The sequence below is a fragment of the Torulaspora delbrueckii genome, chromosome 1 (genome assembly GCF_000243375.1).
Source record: "Torulaspora delbrueckii CBS 1146 chromosome 1, complete genome".
NCBI classification, from domain to species: Eukaryota; Fungi; Ascomycota; class Saccharomycetes; order Saccharomycetales; family Saccharomycetaceae; genus Torulaspora; species Torulaspora delbrueckii.
In genome coordinates, this window is record NC_016501.1 from 112,616 (window position 1) to 124,373 (window position 11,758).

The window sequence follows — 11,758 nt, forward strand, 5'->3', positions numbered from 1 at the left end:
GAATATCAGATGATAGCTAAACAGTCTGAGATGTATGAGTCTTCTCGAACAAGCAGTAATCAACTTTTTGAGCGCCATATACTTTGTTCCAATACTTGGGGAAGTGCGATTGTAAGAAATCTGAAATCACTGAGGGAATGTAGAAGGCTCTACCCAAAATTTTTGAATGTTCAACGTCGATGAAGTGAGCACATCTGAGTTTGTGCCAATCACGGGGCATGATATGTGGGTTATAGTGATCCTTTGAGTTATCGGTTGGGATCATTATGTCAACATAGTAATCGCAATTATCTGCTGGCCAAAGTTTGCCCTTATCAAAGATATTCTTCTTGTTCATCCCCTCGGGCACTTGCCTGATCTTGGAGAATAAGGAGCCATCCTCTGGGAAATCCCCAGGTAGCAACCCGTCAAACCCAGATGCAGTGAATCTCAACCGGTGGTTGTCAGGTAGAAAGAATGAGTTTGGGAAGTGGTACCATTCACGGCCAGTACAAACGTTTACCGTATGGTCGCTAGTAGAATTGGACAAATGTAATTCAGAGTAAACTGTCAATGGAGCGCTGTAATTTACCAACAGCGCTGTGATACGAGAAGCACCGATTATTACCACTGTGGATATAGTAGCAAACTTGATCAACCTCTGCATTGATTTGGAGCGGTTAAAAAGTTGCAGCAGATTGTTGAACCCAACACTGGCACTCAATGTGACTAAAGCATACACTGGATACAAAAATCTCTCTTCCTTGTGAGGCTGAGCAATAAAGACACTGATCCACAGCAGTAAAGAACTCCACAAGGGCCATAGACGTAGATGGAATAGTCCAATGACTGACAACATTAGTACAGGTAGAGGAAAGTTCAAAAACATGTTGAACAGGTAGTAAGACCACGATTCGACACCAAAGATGTTTGGACCAGATTCTGCATCAGCATTAATCACATTATACCAAAAGATGTTCCATGACACAGGAGCAAATTTACCATAGAATATAGAATCTATGGCAAACACAACAGCGGTTATCAATGCTATGATCACTGCGGAATCAAAAGCAGTGCGCATGGTCACAATGAGCCTGTGTGTGCACAAGTAGTGGAAGCACAATGGGAGACTCAACACGAGCACGAACGGCCAACCCACAACACCCGCGATTACATTGAAGGCAAGACTTGCCAAGAAACTTGATGTTGAGTGTCTCGATAGATAACGTAACGCATACTTGATTGAACCCAGGTAGAGAAGCATAGCGACTGATGAAGGTAGCAGCTCAACCGATGAGTGGAACCATCCAGGGCTAAACAGCTGAAAGATAAGCCATAAATTAGCAACTTTCAAAGAAAGAGTGTTGGCAATTTCTCGGTGCAAGTTACACTCCAACAAAAAACTTCCCAACCCTAGTAGTCCTCTTGTAACGTAGAAATTCCAATCGGCATCGAAGTTCACCAGTTTGTTCAGTGGGTAGAGAAATCCCCAAATGGGCAACAAAAACGCCCAAGACCTGATTGAATACTCAGGAGAGTATTCCCATGTCTGCTTTCCAAACCCTCTGACCAACAAATTCAGTGGTTCCCAATAATTGAAGGTCTCATCACAATCAGAGATGACAGAAGTTATAGGCTGCAAAGACAACCGCGAAAAGCCCAACAAAAGTATCAAGGCTGTAGTCACTAGTTTGCAATTCATGATCGCCCGCTCTTAGCCAGTCTGATGCTCAATGATCCACCCTTTTCTCATCTTCTGCGCTGTAAGAGACCACGCTGTCTCATTTAAAGTAGACCGAGCATATGTAGCAAGATAGAATACGACAAGTTAAGATCACAGAAATCATGCCATTGAAGCCTGTAAATCCTGGCACGTCTAACTCTCAGTGGTCGGACCTCGATGAGTCCCAGTAAAACTATCTACGGGCTTCAAGATGTAGTTTATAACTTGAAGTTCAGGTTTCCCTTTTACTCGGATGCGCATTCAGTGATCGATATTTCACTCGTTTCTCCTAGATCGACAATCGATATAAGTAGAAGATAAGCAGGCATTGACCATTTTAAAGTGTCTTCGAATCAACAGCAGGACCAGAGAAGAAATGACAACCGGTAGTCCCACCAAGATCAGCACGAAAGCCATAGCTCAGGAATTTTTGGACAGTTTCGATACTTTCCTATTCGACTGTGATGGAGTTCTGTGGTTAGGAAGCCACTTATTGCCTAGCATCAAGGAGACCTTGGGCCTATTGAACCAGCTAGGAAAGCAGCTGGTCTTTGTCACCAACAACTCTACCAAATCCCGTGCGGCTTACACCAAGAAGTTTGCTTCTTTTGGGATCGATGTCAAGGAAGATCAGATTTTTACTTCTGGATATGCCTCTGCTGTCTATGTCCGTGATTTCCTCAAGCTAGAACCCGGTAAGGATAAGGTTTGGGTCTTTGGTGAAAGTGGTATTAGTGAAGAGTTGGCCTTAATGGGTTTTGAGTCTCTTGGAGGAGTAGATCCTAGATTGGACGAGGCCTTCGACCATAAGACTTCTCCTTTTTTGGTCAACGGATTGGATCCTAACGTGCGCTGTGTAGTCGCCGGTTTGGACACCAAGATTAATTACCATCGTTTGGCTGTTAGTCTACAATATTTGCAACAAGAGGACAAGGTACATTTTGTCGGAACCAATGTGGACTCTACGTTCCCTCAAAAGGGCTTCATTTTCCCTGGAGCGGGCTCCTGTATCGCTTCACTTGCGTGTTCATCTGGCAGGACCCCCATCTACTGTGGTAAACCAAATATCAACATGTTGAATACTATCGTTTCCGCAAAGAACCTCGATAAGTCCCGCTGTTGCATGGTTGGTGACAGACTTAACACCGATATCAGATTTGGTGTCGAAGGTAAGCTGGGCGGAACTTTACTAGTTCTCACCGGTATTGAAACCGAGGAAAGAGCGTTGGAGAATACTGCTGATCATCCAAATCCAAAGTTCTACGCAGACAAGTTGGGTGACGTTTATGAATTGACTCACTGAGCTAATTGTTCGATATACTGTTTATAGAAATACAATACTGTTTCTTTGATATCATTTGAGCTAAAATTGTTGTCAACAGTTTTTCAATAAAAATATTGAAAATGGTCAAACTCTCACCAAACATAAATTAAGAAAACAAGGTATTTCTATACTCGAAGTCAGACGTCACATAATCTATTCAACTACTTATCCAGTTGTTGGATTTAATAGTAGTAATACTTCAAGATGGAAGACTCACGATTTTCAGATTGCACTCTCGATTTTCAATCATCAATAGATTATGTATGACAGAATCATTTAAAAGTATGTCGAGAGTATATTGAGAGTTGTTAATTAAAATTAATCTAGTAGCTCTCATAGCACTTGTTGTTTGATTGACTGGTCGCGCCTTTAAAGGCTCTCAACTCACTGAGCGAAATCATTATCGATAGCGAGAGAAAAACCCATGAGCAACTCAAGAAGTTCCCAAGGCCAGCTTATCTCATGTCCCATCTGTAACCGGCAGATTCCATACAATTCGATCAACTCCCACCTGGATACATGTACCACTGGTCCTGGTGAATCGGGCTCCAAGCGTCAGCCTACTTTAACTAGTATTCTAGGAGGCAATAAGAAGAGGAAATTGCCAAGCCCCAGTGTTATAGACCTCGAGAGTAGTGAACAGGTAGAGTTAAAAGAAGAGCAAGAGTCTGTGGAAACTCCAATTGCGAAGAAGAATAAGCCCACGAAGGACTATTCCGCAGAGCATGAATACCGTCACTTGCAAAAGATTAGCCATTTACCTTTAAGCGAGAAGTTAAGACCCAAGGATATCAGGGAATATGTGGGTCAGCAGCACATTCTATCGCAGGAGAAGGGCACTCTCTTCAAGTATATAAAGCAGGGAATTCTACCGTCAATGATCCTCTGGGGACCTCCCGGAGTGGGCAAGACTTCACTTGCCCGTCTATTAACCAAGACAGCATGCAACAATGGCGTCGTCTACAATTTGATAGAAACCAGTGCGACAAGAGCCAACACCCAGGAATTGCGTTCGATCTTCGAGAAAGCAAAGAACGATTTCAACCTTACACGAAGAAGAACGGTGCTGTTCATAGACGAGATCCACAGATTTAATAAGAGTCAGCAAGATTTACTTCTGCCATACGCTGAGAACGGCGACATAGTGCTAATTGGGGCCACTACGGAGAACCCAAGCTTCCAATTGAACAATGCCTTAATAAGTCGATGCCACATCTTTGTGCTGGAAAAACTTAGTGTTCAAGAGACCTGCATCGTGCTTTCTCGAGGCATAGCGTTGTTGAACAAGTGCAGGCAGCAAATCTGGAAAGTAGGACATCCTTTGAAGTTGCCGAGGCCTACGTTGGAGTACATTGTTGAGATATCGATGGGTGACACCCGCCGAGCTTTGAATTTCCTAGAGATGATAGAAGTGTCAAGCAGAGAACCAGGAACGAAGGAGATCACTATTGAAGATGCCCGGTCGATAATTAAGAGCAATAGTGAGGGAATTAGTACCTACTACGATACTCATGGAGACAACCACTATGACACAATCTCTGCATTTCACAAGGCGATCCGAGGCTCCGATGAGAACGCATCGCTTTACTACTTAGGACGTATGTTACAAGGTGGAGAGGATCCTTTGTACATCGCTCGTCGCTTGATTCGAATTGCTAGTGAGGACGTAGGACTTGTAGATAATTCCATGTTGCCATTAGCAGTAGCGGCACATGATGCAGTGATGAAAGTTGGATTACCAGAGGCAGATCTAGCCCTAGCACAGTGTTGTGTAGCACTAGCCCGGTCTCCCAAATCAGTAGAACTTTACCGCGGTTGGAATCAATTGAAAGCGATGCTCAGAGAGAATAAATTCTCAATGGCGAGCAGTGGAATCCCGATGCACATTCGTAACGCTCCAACAGAGCTAATGAAGGAACTGGGGTATCACAAGGGCTACAAATACAATCCCGATTTCAAAGATGGCCAAGTTAAACAAGATTATTTCCCTGAAGAAGTACTTGAACAATGTACCAACAGAGATCAACTGGTATTTCTCAATGGGAAACATTTGGGAGATCAGGTCGATCCTGATCTCGAATAAAGATGAAATGCATATGTTACACCACTTACGCAACATACAGAATATATAATAGAACCACATGCCACATAAGATTGAGAATCACCCCACCAGTCTTACAACTCACAACCATAGTACGAGGACAACTCTCCTCTCGCTAAAGTAAACTCATAACGAGCTTGTTCCAACGCCCTAGCGATGAGCGCGAGATAAGTTTCGTCATCCGCATCATCGCCAATTCTTCTGTCATAATAATTGCCCTGGTTTGGAATCTCCAAAGTCGACTGGTAAACCAGAAACTCTTTCTCCGGCAGAGTATTTTCTTTCTTCCTGCCCAAGTTCTGAATTCTTTCACAAACCCATGCGATCCTCTGTAAACCCAACGCTGAGGAAGAACCTTTCAGAAAATGTCCTAAATCTGCCAATGCCTTCAATTCCTTTGGACCTTCCAATTGATTCTGCATCTGTTCAAAAGTCGTTTGTGCCTGATCAATGAACTGAATGATCAAACTCTTTGAAAACTCTGGATCGTCCTCATCCATCGAGACAATCTCGCTCAAAATCCCCCAATTGACGATCTCCTTCGGAATCGGCATCGTGATCCAACCCAATAGCCTAACTCAACCTTTATCAACAACTTTCCACAAAAATTTTAAGCTTTTACAAAGTTTCAACTTCTTATAAACCTGTTTCTGAAGTAATTTCACTTAAGAAAGAGACCGACCATCACGTGGCGGACAAGATCACAGCTGTAAAGCAGCCTGGATAGTCCAATTGGGATCGGATTGCAGCGTGTTACAAGGTTACTGAGACTGTTTATGAAGCGTATCGTCGGTGGAATTGTTTTTGTTGTTGCAGTGGTGTGTTTAACGGTTGCAAGCTCTTGGAAAAGTTACAGGATGGAAAACACTGAGCTCAATGGAGCTCCCATTAAGATTGAATTTCCGCAATTGCGGTTGTTAGAACAATGGACAATGCCTACTGATCAAGATTGGAGATTAATTTTTGTCGGAGATGTTCATGGACAGTATACGGAATTAATGAATATTGTGGAGGGCGAACTGGGCGGTTTAGATGACCAAACGACGTTGGTTTTACTTGGGGATGTAGTGAGCAAAGGGCCTGATTCTGGTCGTGTGATACAATTCATCTTGGAATACCGCGACCGCGTGAAGTGTGTGCTGGGAAACCATGACTTGGCGGTCTTATTTGCATTGGTGAACCCAGAATTGAGCAACCACCATAATTTATTACCTTTGCGAGTCGGTGACTCGCAATTTATTCCAAAAGATCTGTCAAAGGTTAAGAAGATGCACCAGCAGCTCGCACACGAGCTGGGATTTGTCAAGGCTAAGAGCTGGGCCTTACACAGTTCCCTCGCAGTGCAATTTACACTCCCAAATGGCCAAATACTCTATGGATGCCACGCCGGTATGCTACCAGGAGATTTCTCCCAGCGCACGCCTTCTGTACACGCACTCACGGAGATGAAGTTCGTCGACCCAAAGGATTGGACCCACACTTCAAAAGAAAAATTCAAAAATTCCAAGCATTGGTACAAACTATGGGACGACGTATCAGAACATATTACTGTACTCTACGGCCACGATGCCAAGCGTGGGCTCAACTTACGCTCTCACACCAAGGGACTTGATTCCGGCTGCGTAAAAGGTAAAGAGCTCAGCGCACTACAATATAGCTACGACCACATCACTGGCAAGATTACCACGAAGCTTTTCCAGACCAGTTGCGTAAACAATCAGGCCAAATAGCTCTCTTCTTATATAGGGCCAGTCCATTACCCGTGCAAAAACTCAATGGACTTTTTTTTCTCTTACTGGTTAAAGAAAGTAGATGAGCTCGAAGACCCAAACAAAAGACGACCACCTAAACACCATATAGTCAGAGGTTATAACTGGAGATTGGGAGCGATTGAGGATGTCTAGTCCAGCGGAGTTCCAGGACGCTTCGGAGGATCAACAGGAGGATGGCTTGTTTAGTGGGATGCGGTTCTATTTGAACTGTGGAGCTGATTCTGGAGCGGAAAGTAGACAATTGGGGGATTTGATTGAGTCTCGTGGCGGAGAAGTGGTGGATAAACTACCAGAGGATGTTAAAGAAGGCGAGAAGTTGTATGTGGTTGCTTTGTATAATGATACGCGATTGCCTACTGTTACACCGGCGTACATAAAGGCGTGCTGTGAGAATGGCACGTTGCTTAAGATCGAAAACTACTTGATTCCCTTCGATGAGTTTAGGTCAGTGATTGATACTGAGTTGCAGAATGAGCAGCAGCAGGATGGGGGAGGGCCACAGAAAGTTGAGGAGAAGCAGCCTGAGGAAACACCTAAACCTGAACCTGAACAAGACAAAGCGGTTGAACAGCCAGCAGAACAACCTGTTGAGCAGCCTTTGGTGGAAATGGTCCAACAGGGTTCCCCGAAAGTACAAGAGACCGAGGAGAGTAGTGATGGATCGAGTGATCAAAACTATCCTTCTATGCGGTCTGTTTTGAGGGCCAATCTGCCCGCGCATAACAAAGCTTCCTTTACAGAGGCCGAGGATGAGTTTATCCTTGACGTGGTGAGGAAAAATCCAACTAGAAGGACTACACATACGCTATATGACGAGATTTCTCACTACGTACCGAATCACACTGGTAACTCTATAAGGCATCGGTTTCGAGTATATTTATCCAAGAGACTCGAATTTGTTTACGCAACAGACAAGAATGGTAAACTGGAACGTGATGAACACGGTAATTTGATCAAGACAAAGAACTTACCGCCATCGATAAAGAAGAAATTTACAGCAGATGAGGATTATCTTTTGGCCATAGGTATTAAAAAGCAGTTTTACAGGGACTTGTATCAGGTGGATCCTGATACTGGTAAATCGCTCATTACAGATGAGGACAGTCCTACGGCGGTCGCTAAGAGGAATATGACTATGGATCCAAACCATGTTCCTGGTACAGAACCCAGTTTCCAGGATTACCGTGTAGGTGATCGTAGAGGACCCATTGCTAGAGAGTTCTTCAAAAGTTTTGGAGAAAACAACCCAACACACACGGAGAATGCTTGGAGAGATAGGTTCAGGAAATTTTTGCTTTCTTACGGTATCGATAATTACGTTGGGTATTACGAAACTGCAAAGGAACAGGGCCAAGAACCAGAACCAATGAAGAATTTGACAAATAGGGTGAAGAGACCTGGGATTCCAACGCCTGGTAATTACAACTCTGCGACGAAAAGAGCTAGAAGTATTGGGCCCGAGAAAGCTTCTCCAAATGGTTCAGTCGCTCCGTCGTCAGCTGCTGCTGCCATTGCTGCCACAGCAGGAAATGGTGGTAACAATTTGGAGAATGGAGCTGCTAACTATGCCTTAGCCGAGAACGAGTTACTCGACGAAGATACCATGAATTTTATCTCTAGCTTGAAGAATGATTTATCCAAGATTGAAAGTAGCATTCCATTTGAGTATCCACAAGAAATTGCAGAAGCAATTAGAAATGATTTTTCAAACGAAGAGGCGATCTACGATAATGTAGATCCCGACACTTTACCATTTCCTCCCGCAATCGCAAGCACAGATCTCTTTTTACCGGCATTTTTCCGCATGTCGAGCACTAGAGAATTTCTTGAAAAATTGCAAGAAGTCATCTCTAGAGACTATGAACCTTCGCAAGCGGAAAAACTGGTCCAGGACTTGTGCAATGAGACAGGTGTTCGCAAAACGTTTAGCACAAGTATCTTAACGGCGTTATCAGGTGATCTAATGGTATTCCCCAGATATTTCTTGAATATGTTCAAGAACAATGCTAATCCACCAATGGATGTCCCAGGTATCTGGACCAGGGAAGATGACCGGATGTTGAGATCGAACAAAGAGGAAGATATACGAGCTTTAATTAAGAAGCATGGGTCAGGTAGAATGGAAATGAGAAAGAAGTTTGTGGAAAAGGATTTGATTTAATATGGTTTAGATGATGCGTAGCGCGAGGCTTGTCAACAGTTTAGGAAGTTTTAACAAGGCCAATATGTGTGCTCTAATTTTGCAGGCTTTTTGAGTTGGCAAAGCATCGCAAGATGAGGTAAGCAATTAAGACAAAGCCTTCAACTTGTTTACCATTGTAATATATGTAAAATTGCTAGTTTAACGATAGTGATCCAACTTTAATACTCCAGGTTACAGTTTAAGACTGACCATTGTTCTTATTAACTTAATATGCTACACCCAACCCATGATTTTAATGAAATATAATTTACTTTATGGAATCCTTAGCCCGAGGATTTTCTCTCTGAACCACGAGTTTCTTAGACAAAAGAAGCTGCAGATATTTGCTGGCGCAAGGTAGAGTTTGATTATCGTTATCCTCTATTTCAAAATCGTGCAGTTGAACGCCAGTCGTTTTCCCACCGTCATTATTTGGTATATTTTCTTCGATCTCACTTTTCCTTTCCATAACTTCCATGATCTTCTTGAACCTGATAAACAATAGCTCACTCCTAGTCATCAGATCACTCCAATCCATCGTCCCATGAAGATCGTTGAAATATTTAAGAACCTGATCAAATTGGTTGAGGTTTTGGATGATCGGCTGACTGTTCTTTTGCAAGATCGCTAACATGAAGAAGAGCTGGAACTGTGACGAATAGTAATCGGTTAAGAAAATCTCCCAAATTGAACAGACGTCTGGAAATTCAAACTCCCTCTTGAACCAAACAAGTAGCATGCGGAAACAGAAAAACAAGTTTGAAGAGTCACACTTGTTCAAATGCTCGGTAAGCTGGGGCAAAAGTAGTTGACAAAGTTCCGTTAAAGTCAACATTTGGTCACGGATCCCTGATTGATCCCTGAGGAAGTTTCGTTCCATTCTGTCCATGAAATTGACAAAACACCAAAAGGAGAGTGCCTCATCTCTAACAATGTAGTAAACGACCGACAGTAGGTCTGCCATGCCTTGCACATACCCCAAATTGGGGTTGTATATGTTATAGCAGATCAGTATGTTTTTCAAAGAAAGCAAGTGAGGGTTCTTGATTGACCAATGTTCACTTTCCTCAGTTTTATCACCTTCTGACGGATCTTCTGTTTCTTTCGTCTCAGGAGCTGAGCCATCTGGGGTATTGTACTTGTATATGTCAAAATTGCGATCATTTCTCTTGACATCCTTCTCAATCCTGAAAAGTTGATCCTGCCAGTATTCTTCCTCTTGTGCATCGGGATGAGTTGACCTGTTAAGCCATTTCGATTTGTAATTGTTATTGTAAATCTCCGCAAGGGTCTGATCCAGTTGCTCTCGCTCGTCGGAAGAAGAGTCCCAAGGATAAACGCCAAGTAAAAACAACCACACTTCCTTCCTTGTGCCGAAATCTTCTATTCCGCCATGAAATATAAAGTCCTTAACCTCATTCACCGTGAGAGAAATTCTGCCCTGCGAGTCAAAAAAAGACTCCCATTTCTGCTTGGAAACCGGGAACTTTCTCTCTAAAGCTCTGCTCAATTCTTCTTCGGTGAACTGAACATCAGATTGACTATCGAACCCAAGCTCTTTTGTAAGTGCTTTCCTATAAGAGTCACCAATCTCATGTGTTCTTTGATATTGGTCAGCTTGCTGCTTGACCCCAAGAGCCCATTTGGCTAAGTAAACTCTTGCAGAGTCGAAATCATCTTGGACCTCTTGCACTCTTGGGTTTTCCAGCAGCTTCTTGACATAAGGATTATTACCATTCTTCTCAGCAAGCATAACAAGTGGGTGCTTTCGAATCAAACTACCCATGTAGGATCCAGTCTTTGATGTCGCATCAGCTACCCTGGTCATAAATCCCCATTTAGCAGCTTCCCATTTATCCCACAAATTCGAACTTCCAACTTCCGTCTTAGCCTTGCCTTCACTTAGTCTTCTTTGCATAAGCTGTGGTGAGAAATTTCTTAAATCGTCTAGAGAAGCATTCACTAACCACACAGTCGGATCAACGTAGGTCTGCTTCAAATCAACTAAAGAAGCTACGGAGCTTCTAAAATCGATCCCACCCCAATAGATATCCCCAGAACTTGTAAAGGGATCAAAAGATTTGTTAAGCTCCTTCATCTTGCGTTCTGTCGAAGGACAAGCCTTATCATGAAAGAACAAAACGGGCAGTGTATCGTCCTCCTGGGGAGACTTTGAGTGTAAAATGACTGATCCGTGCCACAAACCAGTAGGGCTAGGTACTCTGAATTCGATCGAGTACAAATATCCCAACTTGATAGAAAATGACCATGCCATCGATGAGATACCTCCAAGGGTCCCAGGGCCCATTTTCAACTTCTGCAGCTCTGACTTCCCTAGTGTTAAATCTGCATGATACAACCAATTCAGCTGCTTCTTATCCAGAGCAGACTCCGGAACCCAAGCCAGTACGCATTCCTGTCTTGGTTGACCTTGCTCAAGAGTTATAATCAGAAACCCAGGTATATTATCCTGCGAGCTCTTGCTGGGATGAACAAAAACTTTTGATTTGCAAAAGAGGAGCTCCATCGACATCTTGACAGCTTCTCAGGGATTCTAATGGTCTTGTTTGCAACTACCTTGTAAAATATACGCTTTAGTCTTTATACCCTTCATTGTAAGCCTTTATTCCTTGTCCGTGCTCAGATATAAAGAGCAGAACGAGGCTTAAAGAAGTTA

General features: G+C 43.2%; 7 protein-coding genes across 7 annotated transcripts; 4 read left to right on the forward strand and 3 right to left on the reverse strand.

The window, feature by feature from the left end:
* Positions 1–16: 16 nt before the first annotated feature.
* On the reverse strand, positions 17–1,681 carry ALG9 (dolichyl-P-Man:Man(6)GlcNAc(2)-PP-dolichol alpha-1,2-mannosyltransferase; the record flags this gene model as incomplete). Its single annotated transcript, XM_003678562.1, has 1 exon — positions 17–1,681. The coding sequence occupies one exon, from the start codon at positions 1,679–1,681 to the stop codon at positions 17–19; it is 1,665 nt and encodes a 554-aa protein (XP_003678610.1).
* A 397-nt stretch (positions 1,682–2,078) lies between these two features.
* On the forward strand, positions 2,079–3,005 carry PHO13 (4-nitrophenylphosphatase; the record flags this gene model as incomplete). The annotated part of the gene is made up of 1 exon (XM_003678563.1): positions 2,079–3,005. The coding sequence occupies one exon, from the start codon at positions 2,079–2,081 to the stop codon at positions 3,003–3,005; it is 927 nt and encodes a 308-aa protein (XP_003678611.1).
* Positions 3,006–3,450: 445 nt separating this feature from the next.
* MGS1 (ssDNA-dependent ATPase MGS1) lies at positions 3,451–5,109 on the forward strand (the record flags this gene model as incomplete). Its single annotated transcript, XM_003678564.1, has 1 exon — positions 3,451–5,109. One exon carries the CDS (start codon positions 3,451–3,453, stop codon positions 5,107–5,109), a length of 1,659 nt encoding a protein of 552 aa, XP_003678612.1.
* A 92-nt stretch (positions 5,110–5,201) lies between these two features.
* YPD1 (Ypd1p) lies at positions 5,202–5,681 on the reverse strand (the record flags this gene model as incomplete). The annotated part of the gene is made up of 1 exon (XM_003678565.1): positions 5,202–5,681. The coding sequence occupies one exon, from the start codon at positions 5,679–5,681 to the stop codon at positions 5,202–5,204; it is 480 nt and encodes a 159-aa protein (XP_003678613.1).
* A 222-nt stretch (positions 5,682–5,903) lies between these two features.
* On the forward strand, positions 5,904–6,857 carry PPN2 (putative serine/threonine-protein phosphatase; the record flags this gene model as incomplete). Its single annotated transcript, XM_003678566.1, has 1 exon — positions 5,904–6,857. One exon carries the CDS (start codon positions 5,904–5,906, stop codon positions 6,855–6,857), a length of 954 nt encoding a protein of 317 aa, XP_003678614.1.
* Positions 6,858–7,023: 166 nt separating this feature from the next.
* RAP1 (DNA-binding transcription factor RAP1) lies at positions 7,024–9,060 on the forward strand (the record flags this gene model as incomplete). The annotated part of the gene is made up of 1 exon (XM_003678567.1): positions 7,024–9,060. One exon carries the CDS (start codon positions 7,024–7,026, stop codon positions 9,058–9,060), a length of 2,037 nt encoding a protein of 678 aa, XP_003678615.1.
* A 289-nt stretch (positions 9,061–9,349) lies between these two features.
* Positions 9,350–11,614, reverse strand: GYP7 (GTPase-activating protein GYP7; the record flags this gene model as incomplete). Its single annotated transcript, XM_003678568.1, has 1 exon — positions 9,350–11,614. The coding sequence occupies one exon, from the start codon at positions 11,612–11,614 to the stop codon at positions 9,350–9,352; it is 2,265 nt and encodes a 754-aa protein (XP_003678616.1).
* Positions 11,615–11,758: the final 144 nt, after the last annotated feature.